The 14,483-nt window shown below is 43.4% G+C and overlaps 1 protein-coding gene across 1 annotated transcript; it reads left to right on the top strand.

The window, feature by feature from the left end:
• Window positions 1–4,303: 4,303 nt before the first annotated feature.
• LOC115820710 (glutamine-rich protein 1-like) lies at window positions 4,304–14,456 on the top strand. The gene is made up of 11 exons (XM_030784360.1): window positions 4,304–4,572; window positions 5,199–5,327; window positions 5,468–5,635; window positions 5,772–6,563; window positions 7,458–7,632; window positions 8,142–8,296; window positions 8,624–8,738; window positions 10,140–10,248; window positions 11,995–12,146; window positions 12,518–12,608; window positions 13,366–14,456. Exons 1-11 carry the CDS (start codon window positions 4,330–4,332, stop codon window positions 13,553–13,555), a joined length of 2,319 nt encoding a protein of 772 aa, XP_030640220.1. The 5' UTR covers window positions 4,304–4,329; the 3' UTR covers window positions 13,556–14,456.
• The last annotated feature ends 27 nt before the right edge of the window (window positions 14,457–14,483 follow it).

Raw genomic sequence — 14,483 nt, 5'->3', positions numbered from 1 at the left:
AGGAATAAATGATTAGAGCATCATTAGAGGGTGACTTGGAGTGCTCTGCCTTCTGTAAACATGAGAAACCTGTGCATGAGTGCATTAGTCAACCATCCAAGAGAGACGCCACTACTTTGCCCTACATGCTTGGTCAGGAAGGAAGAAACATCTGCTCTCCAAATAGAACTCAGATGCATGACACAGGTTTACCAGACAACACCTGGGTGAGGACCAGGACTATTGGAACAAAGTGCTCTGGACATATGAAAAAAAAGTACAGCTGTTTGGCCACAATGCTAGATGTCATGTCTGACAACAAAAAAATGCCCAGAGGAACCTCATACCAACAGTAAAGGGTGGTGGAATCATTATGGTTTGGGGCTGCTTGTCTGCCCCGGTACCTGGCCACTTTGCCATTAGAGAGTCAACCATGAACTGCACACTGTGCAAGAGAGTGTTTGAGGAGAATATGAGGGCATCTGTGAAGAAGCTGAAGCTCAGCCATAAGAGGACCTTGCAACAAGTCAATGACCCAAAACACTCAAATAAATCCATAAAAGAAAGGCTGAAAAACGAAAAAATTAAGGGTTACGGAATGGCCAAGTCAAAGTCCAGACCGTAATCTTATAGAAATGCTATGAGTGGAATTGAAGCTGCCAGTACATGCAAGGAAGTCCTCAAACATCATCCAGCTGAAGGAGTTCTCTGAAGAGGAGTGGGCTAAATGTCTCCAAGTCGATGTAGCAGACTAATGGACAATTACAAGACACCTACAGGCAGTGATTTCTGCCAAGGGTGACAACACCAGATATTGGAGCTAGGGGGTGTTCTCATTTTCTACATATTTTTGTAAATATGTAAAATAATAATATAATATTAAATTACATCACTTTTAATCAGTGTCATTGGAATGAAGATCAAATCTGTACATGCAAATATGTAAACATTTTCATGAGGCGCACCTACTTTTACACAGCACAGTATATAAAAGGGTAATGTACTGTAGCAGAGATGAACCAGTTAAAGTTCATACGGAAGATAATCAGTTGTACATTGGATGTCTATTATTCATTGTTAATAATAATTTAACATTCCCCATCACTTGTCCAACTGCTCCCTCTCCGAATGTGCAAACATTCACACTTTTCCTGCACACCCAGACACTGGTTTAATGGACAAATGGCTAATAAAAAATCCTGTACCAACCAGGCCTTAGAATATAAGCAGTCTGTTCTTGTGCTATTCTTAATCCTTGTCAAGAAAATCATGCTTCATTATCTTTGCTTTGACATGGTTTCATTCACCAGTGGTGCCAGATCAGACTCAAAGAGTCAAACAGTGTATCTTAAATGTAGGCAATGAAGCTGCCATGAATGGAGCTAAGCTTTTGTGTCCAAATCTCATCTGACTGTGGCACTTCAGCAGTGTTGTCCCCAGTGACAGAAACTGCTCAGCAGCACATTGTCATAGCCCTCTTATTACTGCCACACTTTTCATACAGGACAACAGGGTAGTTGTGTGGGAAGCTATTTGTTGAATCTTAATGCATTTTTTGTTCACCCCTCACTCTACTTGTTATTCTCACTCATGGAAATTCTCTGGAAGCCCTGGATATATTAACAACGTTTTGGAGGGAAGTAGTTTTATTTCATTTTTGTCAGGAGTGGAATCAACAATACAATACATTGCATTCATGATCTGATGTCAGCTGACACTCTTAAGATTTTTTTTTTTTTTTTTTTTTGCAAATCTGCAATATAAAGGTGTAAACAGTCATGCAGTGGGTGTCCCATGGTGGCAATGTTTGATAAGCCTACATGTATTTGAATGGATGACAAAAGAGAAAATACAGTCTACAACACAAAATTGCATGTAAAATACAGTATTTTTTTCATGAATGAGTGACGGCTCAGGTCAGTGTTTGGGGTCACTGTTTTGTATTACACCAGAATCACCTGGGACTCTGATTCTGTGGGTGGGTAATTGAGAATTTGGGATATGCAGATATGCATATCTAGTGCAGCTGACATACAATCGGATAGTTTAAAATTTGTACATTTCAGGTGGTGGTAGCATCAGGAGAACTGGTCCATTGTCTATTGTTTGGTATAATAGTTCTGCGCGGCATTAGAATGTCCAGTTTCGTTGAAAAGAATGCGACTTTGCTGATACACACTACATCATTACAGGGAAAACCATGAAAAGAACAGGGTACCCATGTACCATTCGTGCACAGCTCTCGAATGACTACACGCACCTCACACTTTCTTTAAAAAAGACAAACACAAGACCACGCGACGATAAAGATCGATCAAAAGAATTAACCCCTGACTGTACGTGACTGACAAACATTGTGTATATGACTCGTAATATCTATACAGGTCCACCTTAAGAGAACCATTGAGCCGTATGTTGTGACAAGAGCGATGGGTGGCCCTCGCTAGCACATGGTGTGAACTTTAAGGCGGTCTGACATATTTGTAGTTGCGTTAAAGGCACACACTTTCTTCGCAGAATTTTTAAATTGAAACAGAAGTCTACATTTTCAGAAACTATATTTCCAAATATACCACACTTATCATACAGACACGCGTCATTCCAGCTTTCATGGTGATGTAGTGCGAGAATAAGTACATGTCTGTACACGTTTCCACTTGTGGAACGTGCCAAGAGTGGTCATATTGTCAAACAAAATGTGCAAAGTTAAACTCCAGACTAAAAATGGTATAGATCTTTCACACATTAGCCCCAGGTGCATTCATTCCCATCACTGCTCATAATTCGAGTGAAAAAAAAAAAAGAATGTGTACAGCACTCTCACTTGCTGTGTCCTCGGAAAACACTCTTTAGTCTGGTCTTCGATACGTCTCCTTTAACTCCTGGAAAAGCACCGGTATATATCGCGGTATTTACATGATATAATCTCGCGACATTTCTCGGTTAGCGTTGGGCGCCACCGGATTGGTGGAGAATGAGTTGTTGTAAGATGGCGCCCAGTGAGATGTGAGTACAAGAAAGAGAGAAAAATACTGTATAAGTGATATTTTATGAAGACTTACTATCAAAGGAAGACGCGCTCATCACGAGAAGAAGTAGATTATTACTGCGGCGTCAGTAGGCTCCTGTGGCGGCGTGCTACTGAACCGGCTGCTAGTGCAGAGTGGAGAAGCTTGGCCGAGTAGAATAAGGTAGAGGCGGTGGTAGGTTTTTATGCAAACCGTGGGGGTTTCGGTTCATTAATTTAAGCTATTTTGTCATCACAGTCCTCAGAACTGCTTGATTTGCATAGCACCCAAATCACTTGGAAGATGTTGCAAATACACACACTGTCAGTAGTGTGCGCTTGCAGGGTGTTGTGCTAGCTAATTGCGTTCCAGCTGCATGGAAAAAGGATTGTCGGACACGACCGAAAAATTAACAAGTTAACTGCACTTCACTTAGCAAGTTGACTCGCCGGTCAATTTAGTAATTTGGTGTTACGATTCATATAGGATGCACTCACTATATGCGGCTGTCTCTCACTGCCCATTTGAGGGCGATGTGCACTAGTTATTTTTCAATATTCTGTGTGAGGCAGCGACCACTGAGTGGATTCTTGATGGGACATATTATCCCGTTTATCACGTTTATCACTCCCCCAATTACAAGACAGGACGCACAGTTTTTTTTTATTATTGTTTTTTCGAATGTCAGACTGACCTCTAAACATTCAGTTATCTCATTTGAGAGACGTAGTATGCAGCGTGTATCTTTAATATATGTTTCAAAAAATTGCATTTCCTAGCAGGCCATTGCTTTAATTTGCATTAATGTCCCAATGTTGTTGACCGTGAATCACTTTCAGCGTATACGTAGTAATTATAATATATGTGTATAATCTGTTAACCCATGTGGCCAAAAGGTTTGCAATGTACGTTTAAGGTGGCACTGGGGGTATGCAGCAAGAAAAAGATTCAGAAAAACAAAACGAGGAGATGGGTTGGCAACAGAATAACACATAGGTACACTGCTTCCAGTAATGTGAGAGTATAGTTAAATTTACCAATCTGTGCATGAGCAGAACATTTATGTGCTAGAAGAGTTATGTAGTTTATTATATTTTGGCATAGATTGCTTCACACCCTCATGCATTTGCAGACAAACCTGTGTGGTCCAATGGTGGTTTTGATTTTTGGAGGTGTGTTTGCTTGAAACTGTATTGTAACATATGGACCTTTGTTTTTGTGTGTGTGTGTGTATATTTGTATAGTTTGTCTTTACTGTTACAGCACTTTTCAGTGTTCTGTTTTTTTGGGGGGGGGGGGTTTTCAGAGGTGGAGGGGTCTGTAGGGGGCTGACGGTGAAGCCATGAATAACTCAATGGAGAATTCAGTGTCATTTGAAGAGCTGGTGCGGATGAAGGCGCGTAGTGTGCCTCAGCATCGCATGAAGGAGTTTTTGGAGTCGCTAGCCAACAAAGGCCCCGAGGCACTACAGGAGTTCAGCCAGCAGGGTGGCGACAGTAATACCATAGTCTACCAGCAAGGAGCCAACTGCGTCTACACGGACAGCACTGAGGTGGCAGGCTCTCTACTGGAACTGGCCTGTCCGGTGAGAGAGAAAGGGAGTGAAAGAAAGAATAAAAGAGAACTTTAGAGAAAGACAGAGAGTTATGGCCTAGTCTAGTTAAAAAAAAAAAAAAACCCTTGCACACTCCTCCCCCCGTCCCTCTTCCTTATCTGTGAGGACTGGCTATGTAAGTTAATTCAGTAATTAGCTCCCTGTTGTTAATCTGAGGTTGAGTGGAGCCACGTTATTTAAACCTGTCCAGTCCTTTTCAGTGTTATATAGAAGAGATCAGGGCTTAAAAGAGCCCATTCTGTGAGTAAGTCAAGTCTGGCAGTTACACATTGTTAAGGAGTAGACACACAAAATGAATTCAATGTGAGCAGATAGACAAGAAATAGAAGAGCATTAGAAATAAAGATTACAGAACACAGAATGGAGAAACATTAGTGCATAGAGGAAAAGGGGAAAAATACTGTGTTGCATGATTGCTTAGGTTGAAAGAAAGACAGCAGTGAATGGGGAAAAAAGCATACCAGAGTTACAGTATGGATTGAATAGCAGTATTGTTGTTGTTTAAACATGGTTTTCAGAATACTGAACTTTGAGAGTGTAACATATCATGTCTTATTTTGACTCCTCCCCTTTCTCCTCTGATTGGTCTGGAACAGGTCCAGGTGCAGGTGCAGCCATCACAACAGCAACAGGTATCCGTGCAACCACAGGTGACAACAACTCCGCTCTCTCCTCAGCTCACTACAGCTGTGCAACAGTCCACAGAGCAACCGATACAAGTGCAGGTACCTCTCTCTCTCCCTCTCTGTTATCTTTCATTTCCCTTCCTCATTCTTAAAGCAGCTCTCCACTCCCCTTTTTTACTGCCTTTTAGATATCTTCACTGACCAAAGAACCAAACTCTCTCTCTCTCTCTCTCTCTCAGGTGCAGATTCAGGGCCAGCAGGGTCAGGTTGGTCAGGTGCTGCAGGTGCCCTCCTCCCCATCCTCACAGCAGCTGCAGGGCATCACCACAGCAACGCAACTGCAGGGCATTACCACGGCAACACAGCTGGTCCAGCAAGGAGATATCACAGAGGAACAGCACCAACAGGTATATACAGCACACATACGTTCAGTACAGCAATAACACATGTCTACACTGCAACCGGGCATCACATCATCTGCTCGTTATGCCACAAAAAAATCCTTTCTCTCTCTCCCTTTCTCTCTCTCTCTTTCTCTCTCAGATCCAGGCTCAGTTGGTAGCAGCTGTAGCTGGAGGCCAGCACATTCAGATCCAGACTGTGGGGGCAGTCTCTCCGACTCAGATCCAGCCTCAGGGCTCCCCGCGTGGGGACGGCACTGATCGGCGTACCGGGGCCGTGCCCACCACCTCCGCAGGGGTGCTTCAGCCAGCCAAAAAACGTAAAGTGGACTTGCCAATCACAGTCTCCTACGCCATCCCAGGCCAGCAGCTGGCCACCGTGTTAGCCATTCCTCAGGGCCAACAACAGAGTTACCTGTCGCTGAGGCCGGACCTGCTGACCGTGGATAGCACTCACCTGTACAGCGCCACAGGCACCATCACCAGCCCGACTGGTGAGACCTGGACCATCCCCGTCTACTCTGCCCCTGCCCAGCAGCCTGGCATTGCCCACATCGCCATCCCTCAAGACTCCTACGGCACAGCTGCAACCACCACCCTGCAGGTGGCTGCTGCCCCTGTCGCCGGCAACGATGACAAGGACAAACTAAAAATCGCCGTTTCCGCCGGTTCCGCCGTGCAGGGGGCGGTCTCTGCGGTTTCCACGGCAGCCGTGGCCTCCGGGGGCGGTGCCCAGGAGGAGGTGGTGCAAACTCTGACCAACACGCTCTTCCCTGCCCAGTTCATGAACGGGAACATTCACATCCCCGTTGCTGTGCAGACGGTTGCCGGGGTGACGGGGGCATACACAGGTGGCACACAGTCTCTGCATATCTGGGACCCACAGCAGCAGATAGTGCAGGCGCAGGGAACACAAGACCAGCAACAGCTACAGGTGAATGAAGAGGGATGACTTTGCAATGAGGCCTCATCAGAGAGAAGGCTGTCTGGTGTCTGTTTCACCTGTGTATTATTGCTTTAAAAGAGCCAGACAGATGGAGAATCCATGCACTCTGCTGACTACTGTGATAACTGAGGCTCAAAATGAAGTATTACATCAGCTACTCTTGAGTGTGAAAGTACAGTTTATATAAATTTATACTAATATAAACAGAATTAGAATTACTTTCTTGATAAATATAGTATGCATACAAGAAGTTTGTTTTGGTCCATGGTGCAGTGGCCGTCAAAATGAAAGACATTACACATACAACAACATCAGTGCAGGAGAGGGGAGAAAATTAGTATATTACATAAGGATTAAGTGCCATCTTTACCTGGAAACGATTGGAGTGTGTGCAGCCCACAGTTTGGCAAGTTCATGTCATGGCTAATTTATTAGTGTGGTTCCAGGCCTGCCGGGCGTTACTTTTAGCATTCTGAATCTCAACTATCACAGCGGGTGGGAGGTGTTAAACCTCCACTCAGTTTTTTTTAATGACATAAAGACACACAGTGGGGAAAATGACGATTTGTAAGCTTTTTCTTTGAGATACTCATTCCAGAGACCATGACAGTGAAACTAAACTACAGGTGAAGACACAGCCTGGGATGATGCTGAGTTAGTTTGTGGCTGTTATATTTAATGATATGGAACAAATGGGTCAGGATAGAGGAACATGTCATTACATATAACTTTGCATTTTACACGTGTTCTGTCTAGAATTTTCTACTTGAAGTGCCTCCAAACAATACTGTGTTGTGATTGATCTAGGTAACTGATGGGCTTAGTGTCGTGATTGGCCCAGTATAATGTAACTGAAAGGCTTTGTGTCTGTGCTCTCATCAGCAGTGTCAAGTTGTGGGCGTGTCTGAAGTTGAGCCCGCCCCTCACGCCACGCCTGAGCTCCTGCTGCCTGCCTCCCTGAAGCCTGAGGAAGGTCTGGAGGTGTGGAAACTGTGGGCTCTACGCAAAAACGCAGAGCTCGACAAAGAGCAACAGAACAAGCTGGCACCCATTGGACGTATGTATTTTCACATACACACACACACACACACACAACCGATGTGATATTTACCTAACTTCACCAACAGTGGTGCTTCATTCTGCCTGTCCATGTGGTGTCATCTGAGACAGGCCTGATACAAATTCCCAGTTTTCTGTGGTCAGCTGACATTTTCCCATTTTTTTGTGGTCAGCTGACATTTTCCCATTTTTTTGTGGTCAGTAGACATTTGACAGAAGCTCGAGTCAGTATCAGCACAGTACACATACGTTTTTTGATGATCTAAAAACTTAGTAATTGTGTCTGATAAAAGCTAAAAGCGTCCGTAAAATGAATAAATGTAAATGTATATATTGCATATACTCATTATGTATTTTATTCAGAGACTGCGCTGAGATAGCATGTCAAATGTGAATGAGCTTTTTTGTGGTGGTGCTTTTTTGACTGTTGTGTGTTTTGTGTGTAAATGTGAATGTGACTGTGTTGTGTTGTATTGTGTGTTTGTGTGTGTGTGTGTGTGTGTTCAGGGAGACAGCCATTGCGGTTCCAGGAGGACCTCTTGTCCAGTTCAGTGGCAGAGCTGAGTCTGGCTCTGTCTCTCATGACGCAGGAAGCCAGAGACCTGGAGGGAGAAACTTTCCCTGCAGATATGCTGTACTACGTCTTCCTCTGTATACAGAAGGTGCAAACACACACACACACACACACACACAAAACTGCAGACAAACATGCACAAACACACACACATGCAAAACTGCAGACAAACATGCACAAACACACACACATGCAAAACTGCAGACAAACATGCACAAACACATACACACACAAAACTGCAGACAAACATGCACAAACATGCACACACACACAGAACTGCAGACAAACATGCACAAACACACACATACTCATCAACACTCTCCCACATGTTCACCATTGTCAAATGCTTATCTTGCTTTCTCTTCATCGCTGTCTCTCTCCATCTCCTTTTCCCTTTCTCTTTCTTTCTCTCCAGTATATGTTTGATAACGGGCGTGTAGATGATGTTTTCTCTGACCAGTACTACCAGCGCTTCCACCAATCGCTTCACAGGATACTGGATTCATGGAAACCAGGTGTTCACCCATTAGGTAAAGCGCGCACACACACACACACACACATACACACACACACACAAGCCGTTTTCACATATGAACTACGGACTATGTCTGCAGAATCAGGTTCGGACATTGTCCGAAGTTGCCCTTTCACACATGTAGCACACAACAGGAGACTGTCTGTGTCAGATGCGTTCTCACCTACTCAAAATAGTCTGTTTGGTTTGGGGCGAGGGGCAGCATTACCAGATGGGAAATGTTAAAGTATCATACCAGAGGCTTAAAATGATCATATATTGGGGGAGATTATCGAACATGAGTCATAACCAATAGAACAAATAGGTGTAAATGTGTAATTTCAGAAAACATGTATTTATTGAGACGAACAACTTTTTAACACCGCCTACAAATCTAGCCACATTGTTTAAAAACAAACTTTGTCTCTCTCCTGTCCCCACCCTCCTGTTCAGCACTCATTTTCTTTACTAGATCTATATCATATTCTTTACTAGATCTAGTGCAAACCCTCTTCAAATGAGCAGTCACTAATTTGATGAGCTCATTTAATTTGTAATATTGTAACGATAACTGAATTGCACTGGATAAATATAGTACTGGCCCGTTAGTTACTGCATTCAAACACCTAAAATTTCTGATTTGTTAGGAGGATTTGATTAATGGTTAAATTAACGACATTTGTGCTTGTGAGTTCATCTTCACAACAAGAATGACCGGCTGGAAAGAGTGTGAGAAGAGATATGTGAACACAGATGTAGGATCCATATTTCACTATCCTGACTGTGTTGGGAAATTAATTAAAATGAGCCCTAGTGTGATTACAGCTACTAATACTACTAATACACCCACTTCTCCAGACAATGATCTGCTCTATTCGCACATGGACTCAATCAAACACATAATGGACTTTGTAATAGGGACCTGGTAGAATAAATGTCCAATCCGGCTGTTTGGGACATTTGCGTTCTCACATATAGCTCCACCGGGTAGAGTCTAGATAAATGACGTTAGACGGATATGATAGTGAGGAAACGTGTGTCCTGTGGGGGACTATTTCGAGTTTAACTGTGAAAGCAGTACAAGCAAATGCATGGTAAATTCTGTGGCTTAGAAATCAAAGGGAAAAATACCACAAATCTTAAAGTTCACCTTCAAAGTTACCATTGACTGGAATACACATTATTCATGGAGAGAGATGTAGTGAGACAGAGCATGAGTGATGAACTTAAATTAAACTGAAACTAATGAAACCGCTGGTGAAACGAATGAAAACGAAACAAAAATTCAGATCGAATACAAACATATTATCGAAATAAAAACAGGATAATGAAAAGGATAGTGGAGCAGAAGACCCAGGCCTGTGCACAGTTATAAACTAACTCTCTCTCTCTCTCTCGTGTGTGAATTTTCCCACAGGTTACCTCATGCCCACTCATGTGACAGAGGAGATGCTGTGGGAATGTAAACAGCTTGGAGCTCACTCCCCTTCAACTTTACTCACCACGCTCATGTTCTTCAACACCAAGTAAGACCCCTCCCACACTCCACAGCTCTCCATCTCTGTCTGTCTCTCTCCATCTCTCTCCATTTTTCTTACCACGCTCATGTTCTTCAACACCAGGTAAGACCCCTCACACACTCCAGCTCTCCATCTCTGTCTGTCTCTCTCCATCTCTCTCCATTTTTCTTACCACGCTCATGTTCTTCAACACCAGGTAAGACCCCTCACACACTCCACAGCTCTCCATCTCTGTCTGTCTCTCTCCATCTCTCTCCATTTTTCTTACCACGCTCATGTTCTTCAACACCAAGTAAGACCCCTCACACACTCCACAGCTCTCTGTCTCTATCTGTCTCCATCTGTCTCTCTCCATCTCTTTTACCACACTCGTGTTCTTCAACACCAGGTAAGACCCCTCACACACTCCACAGGTCTCTGTCTCTTTCTGTCTCCATCTGTCTCTCTCCATCTCTTATCACACTCATGTTCTTCAACAGCAAGTAAGACCCCTCATACACTCTGTCTGTCTCTGTCTGTCTCTCTCTCTGTCCTCCAGTGCACACACATCTCTCAGTGTTTTACTGTAGTGACTGAGTGTAGAGATGGAGGGGAATGTTCACTGTGATGGATGGGTGAGGAGGTAGGTTGGAGGGAGGAAGCCAGTGATGTGGTTGTGTTTATACACACACCAGGACACATGAGTGACTGAGTGGGCAGTGATAGATGACAGATGAAGGTTATGCTTTAGCGCGGTTTAGGATGTAGATTCTTATAGATTTTGTGCTTGGTTTTCTGTAAAACCAAGAAAGACTAAAGGAGAACAAATGGGAAAGACAAACCAGATAAATGACAGTATAAGTACAGAGGAGCAGAATGGTTGAAACGAGGAACTTGATGCTTCTCTAGACTAGGACGTCTACTGTACCTGCCAATAAAACTTCAACAAAGGGCTGTTAAACATGTAAAGCAAGAATACACTGCCTGGCCAAAAAAAAAGCTGGCGTTTGGATTAGGAGCCTCTGGAGGCAGTGGTATGATCTGTGTTGCTTCAGTTGGTCAGGTCGAGGCTCAGCAGCGTTATGTGACAATAAAACGAGGTCAGCTGAGTACCTGAATGTACTGAATAACCAGGTTATCCCATCAATGGATTTCTTCTTCCCTGATGGTACGGGCATATTCCAGGATGACAATGCCAAGATTCATTGGGCTCAAATAGTGAAAGAGTGGTTCAGGGAGCATGAGAAATCATTTTCACACATGAATTGGCCACCACAGAGCCCTGACCTTAACCCCACTGAAAGTCTTTGGGATGTGCTGGAGAAGACTTTACCGAGTGGTTCGACTCTCCCATCGTCAACAAGATCTTAGACAAAAATTAATGCAACTCTTGATGGAAATAAATGTTGTGATGTTGCATAAGGTTGCTGAAACAATTCCATGGCAAAAGCATGCCGTAATCAAAGCTAAAGGCAGTCCAACGAAATATTAGTGTGCGACTTTTTTTTTTATTGGCCAGGCAGTGTAGCTGTAAAAAACATTAACATATGTGACTAAGGACATCTAAACAGAAAGACAATAGATCTCTCTCTCTGAACATGCATGCTAAATACAGGAGTGAATGTGTATCAAATGAGCCTGGTCTTCTAACTGTCTCTAAACGTAGACAATCAGGGCAGTGTTTGGGTATGTGGAGGAAGTTGAGATTGCATGGACAGGACTGCATATGAATTGACAGGTTCTCTCTCTCTCTCTCTCTCTTCCCTGTCACAGGTATTTCCAGTTACGGACAGTGGAGCAGCATCTGAAGGTGGCGTTCTCTAAAGTTCTCCGACACACCAGAAAGAACCCATCCAACCCAAAAGACAAAAGCACCAGTATCCGCTACCTTAAGGGCGTGGCCACGCACCATGTGGGCCAGAAAGGTCAGAGCTAACCCACTGTGATTTACTAAGTGGGTAAACTGGGATGGACCTGAGTTTTAATGGTCTTCTGATCAAGTCTAAGATCCTTGTTAGCTAACGCTTGGTATAAGCTTCCTTACTTGACATTACTATTAATATTGATTTATTTTTGTAAGCATTAATCAGTTCCTGTAGGTGATTACTTATTACTGTCGGTATTAATCAGTTACTGTAGATGATGATGATTTACTACTGTCAGTATTGATCAGTTACTGTAGATTATAATTCAAGATGTTTGAGGATGAAGAGGTGTCAACACGATGCCATGTGTTGCTCTCTGACATCTCACCGTGTGTGTGTGTGTGTGTGTGTGTGTGTGTGTGTGTACACAGTGACTGATGACATGTATGCTGAGCAGTTGGAGCACCCAGAGAATCCATTACGCTGCCCCATTAAACTGTATGATTTCTACCTCTTCAAATGGTGAGCACTCATTTACATTTACACTCTAATACATTACCACCTCCATGTTACATTTACACTCTAATACATTACCCCCTCCACACTACATTTACACTCTAATACATTACCACCTCTACACTACATTTACACTCTAATACATTACCACCTCCACACTACATTTACACTCTAATACACTACCACCTCCACACTACATTTACACTTTAATACACTACTACCTCCACACTACATTACCACCATAATACATTACCACCTCTACACTACATTTACGCTTTAATACATTACCACCTCTATGCTACATTTACACTCTAATACACTGCCACCTCTATGTTACATTTACACTCTAATACACTGCCACCTCTACGTTACATTTACACTTTAATACATTACCACCACAACACTACATTTATTAACAAATACACTACCACCTCTACACTACATTTATTAACCAATACCCTACCACCACTACACTACATTTATTAACCAATACCCTACCACCACTACACTACATTTGTAAACCAATACCCTACCACTACACTACATTTGTAAACCAATACCCTACCACTACACTACATTTGTAAACCAATACCCTACCACTACACTACATTTATAAACCAATACCCTACCACTACACTACGCTACATTTACACTCCAATATGCTACCATTGCAGCAATGTCTAAAACTCTGGGCCTAACTTTTACCTGCCCTCTCTCTCTCTCTCTCTCTCTCTCTCTCGCTCTCTCTCGCTCTCACGCTCAGTCCTCAGACAGTCAAAGGTCGGAACGACACATTCTATTTGACCCCTGAACCTGTGGTTGCACCCAACAGCCCCATATGGTACTCAACGCAGCCAATCACACGTGAGCAGATGGAGCACATGCTCACTCGCATCCTTGTGGTTCGAGAGATACAGGAGAGTATTGCCATGGCAACGGGCTCTGTGCAGTAGAGGGCGCCGTCACGGCAACGTGACACAAGCAGCTGCGGACTGTAGTTCCAGTACGTTAAAACCGAGGAGAGGGAAGAAACCCTACAGACTGTGTTTCTCACTCAGTCTTATTCATTCATGTGTTTTAAGCTGACACTGGGGAAACACATACTCAAAAAGAGTCGTATACTCAAGCCTTAGTCGCGCGTGCACTCTGTTTTTTTGTTTTGTTCTTCTTTTTTTAATATTTGCCAAAGGACAGTCTCACTCTTTGAGAAGTATAAAAGTTGCCTACTACCACCTTTTTTTCCAGTCATATTTTAAGTTGAGTTTTTAATATGTTGGTAGTGTTCAGATCATTGCTTGCCAGAGTCAGCACTGACCCAATGGCTTCCCTCTGTTATATGTCTCAACCTGTTCATCTTTTCTAGTGCTTTTATTCTGTTACTTCTCTATCAACACCCACCTTCTCTCTCTAATTCCCACTCTCCTACATCTGTCACAGGCTGCACACACACACACAGTGTGCCACAGCTAGAAGTTTTACTTCTGTAAAGGATGGTTCTGTGGTACTGTTGCTATGGCATTGTTTTGTCCTCAGGTAGTGAACTGTTTTCAGAACTCTCAGAAAACCAAACAATGCCGAAGCTAATTGTTACAAACAACAACTGTATGCCCTCTCTTCTAACTGCCACATGAATTGGTGTGCTTTCCTGGGGCACTAGAGGGCGCTGTGGCCCACACATTTGAACTGTAGGTGTGAACTCCAACTGGCCCTAGAGAACTGGAGATCCGGAGCAGGAGAGAGAAAGAGACAGAGCAGAGGATGAGAGACAGTTTAAAGAAAAGGGGGAAGTGTGAATGTTTTGTTTTTCTGTCTTACTGTCCCCTTGAAAAATGAGACCATCTTGTGCTGCAGAGCCCCAGGACTGGCCAGCAGGGGGCGCAG

Source organism: Chanos chanos, chromosome 9 (genome assembly GCF_902362185.1).
Source record: "Chanos chanos chromosome 9, fChaCha1.1, whole genome shotgun sequence".
In the NCBI taxonomy this organism is placed as follows: Eukaryota; Metazoa; Chordata; class Actinopteri; order Gonorynchiformes; family Chanidae; genus Chanos; species Chanos chanos.
The sequence above is the reverse complement of the archived record's forward strand: the minus strand, read 5'-3'. Positions and strand labels throughout refer to the sequence as shown.

Coding starts and splice junctions, on each gene's coding strand:
- LOC115820710 (XM_030784360.1), top strand. CDS start 4,330: ATGAATAACTCAATGGAGAATTCAGTGTCATTTGAAGAGCTGGTGCGG. Junction 8,297..8,623: donor TCTTCCTCTGTATACAGAAG/GTGCAAACACAC, acceptor CTTTCTCTCCAG/TATATGTTTGATAACGGGCG. Junction 10,249..11,994: donor CTCATGTTCTTCAACACCAA/GTAAGACCCCTC, acceptor TCCCTGTCACAG/GTATTTCCAGTTACGGACAG.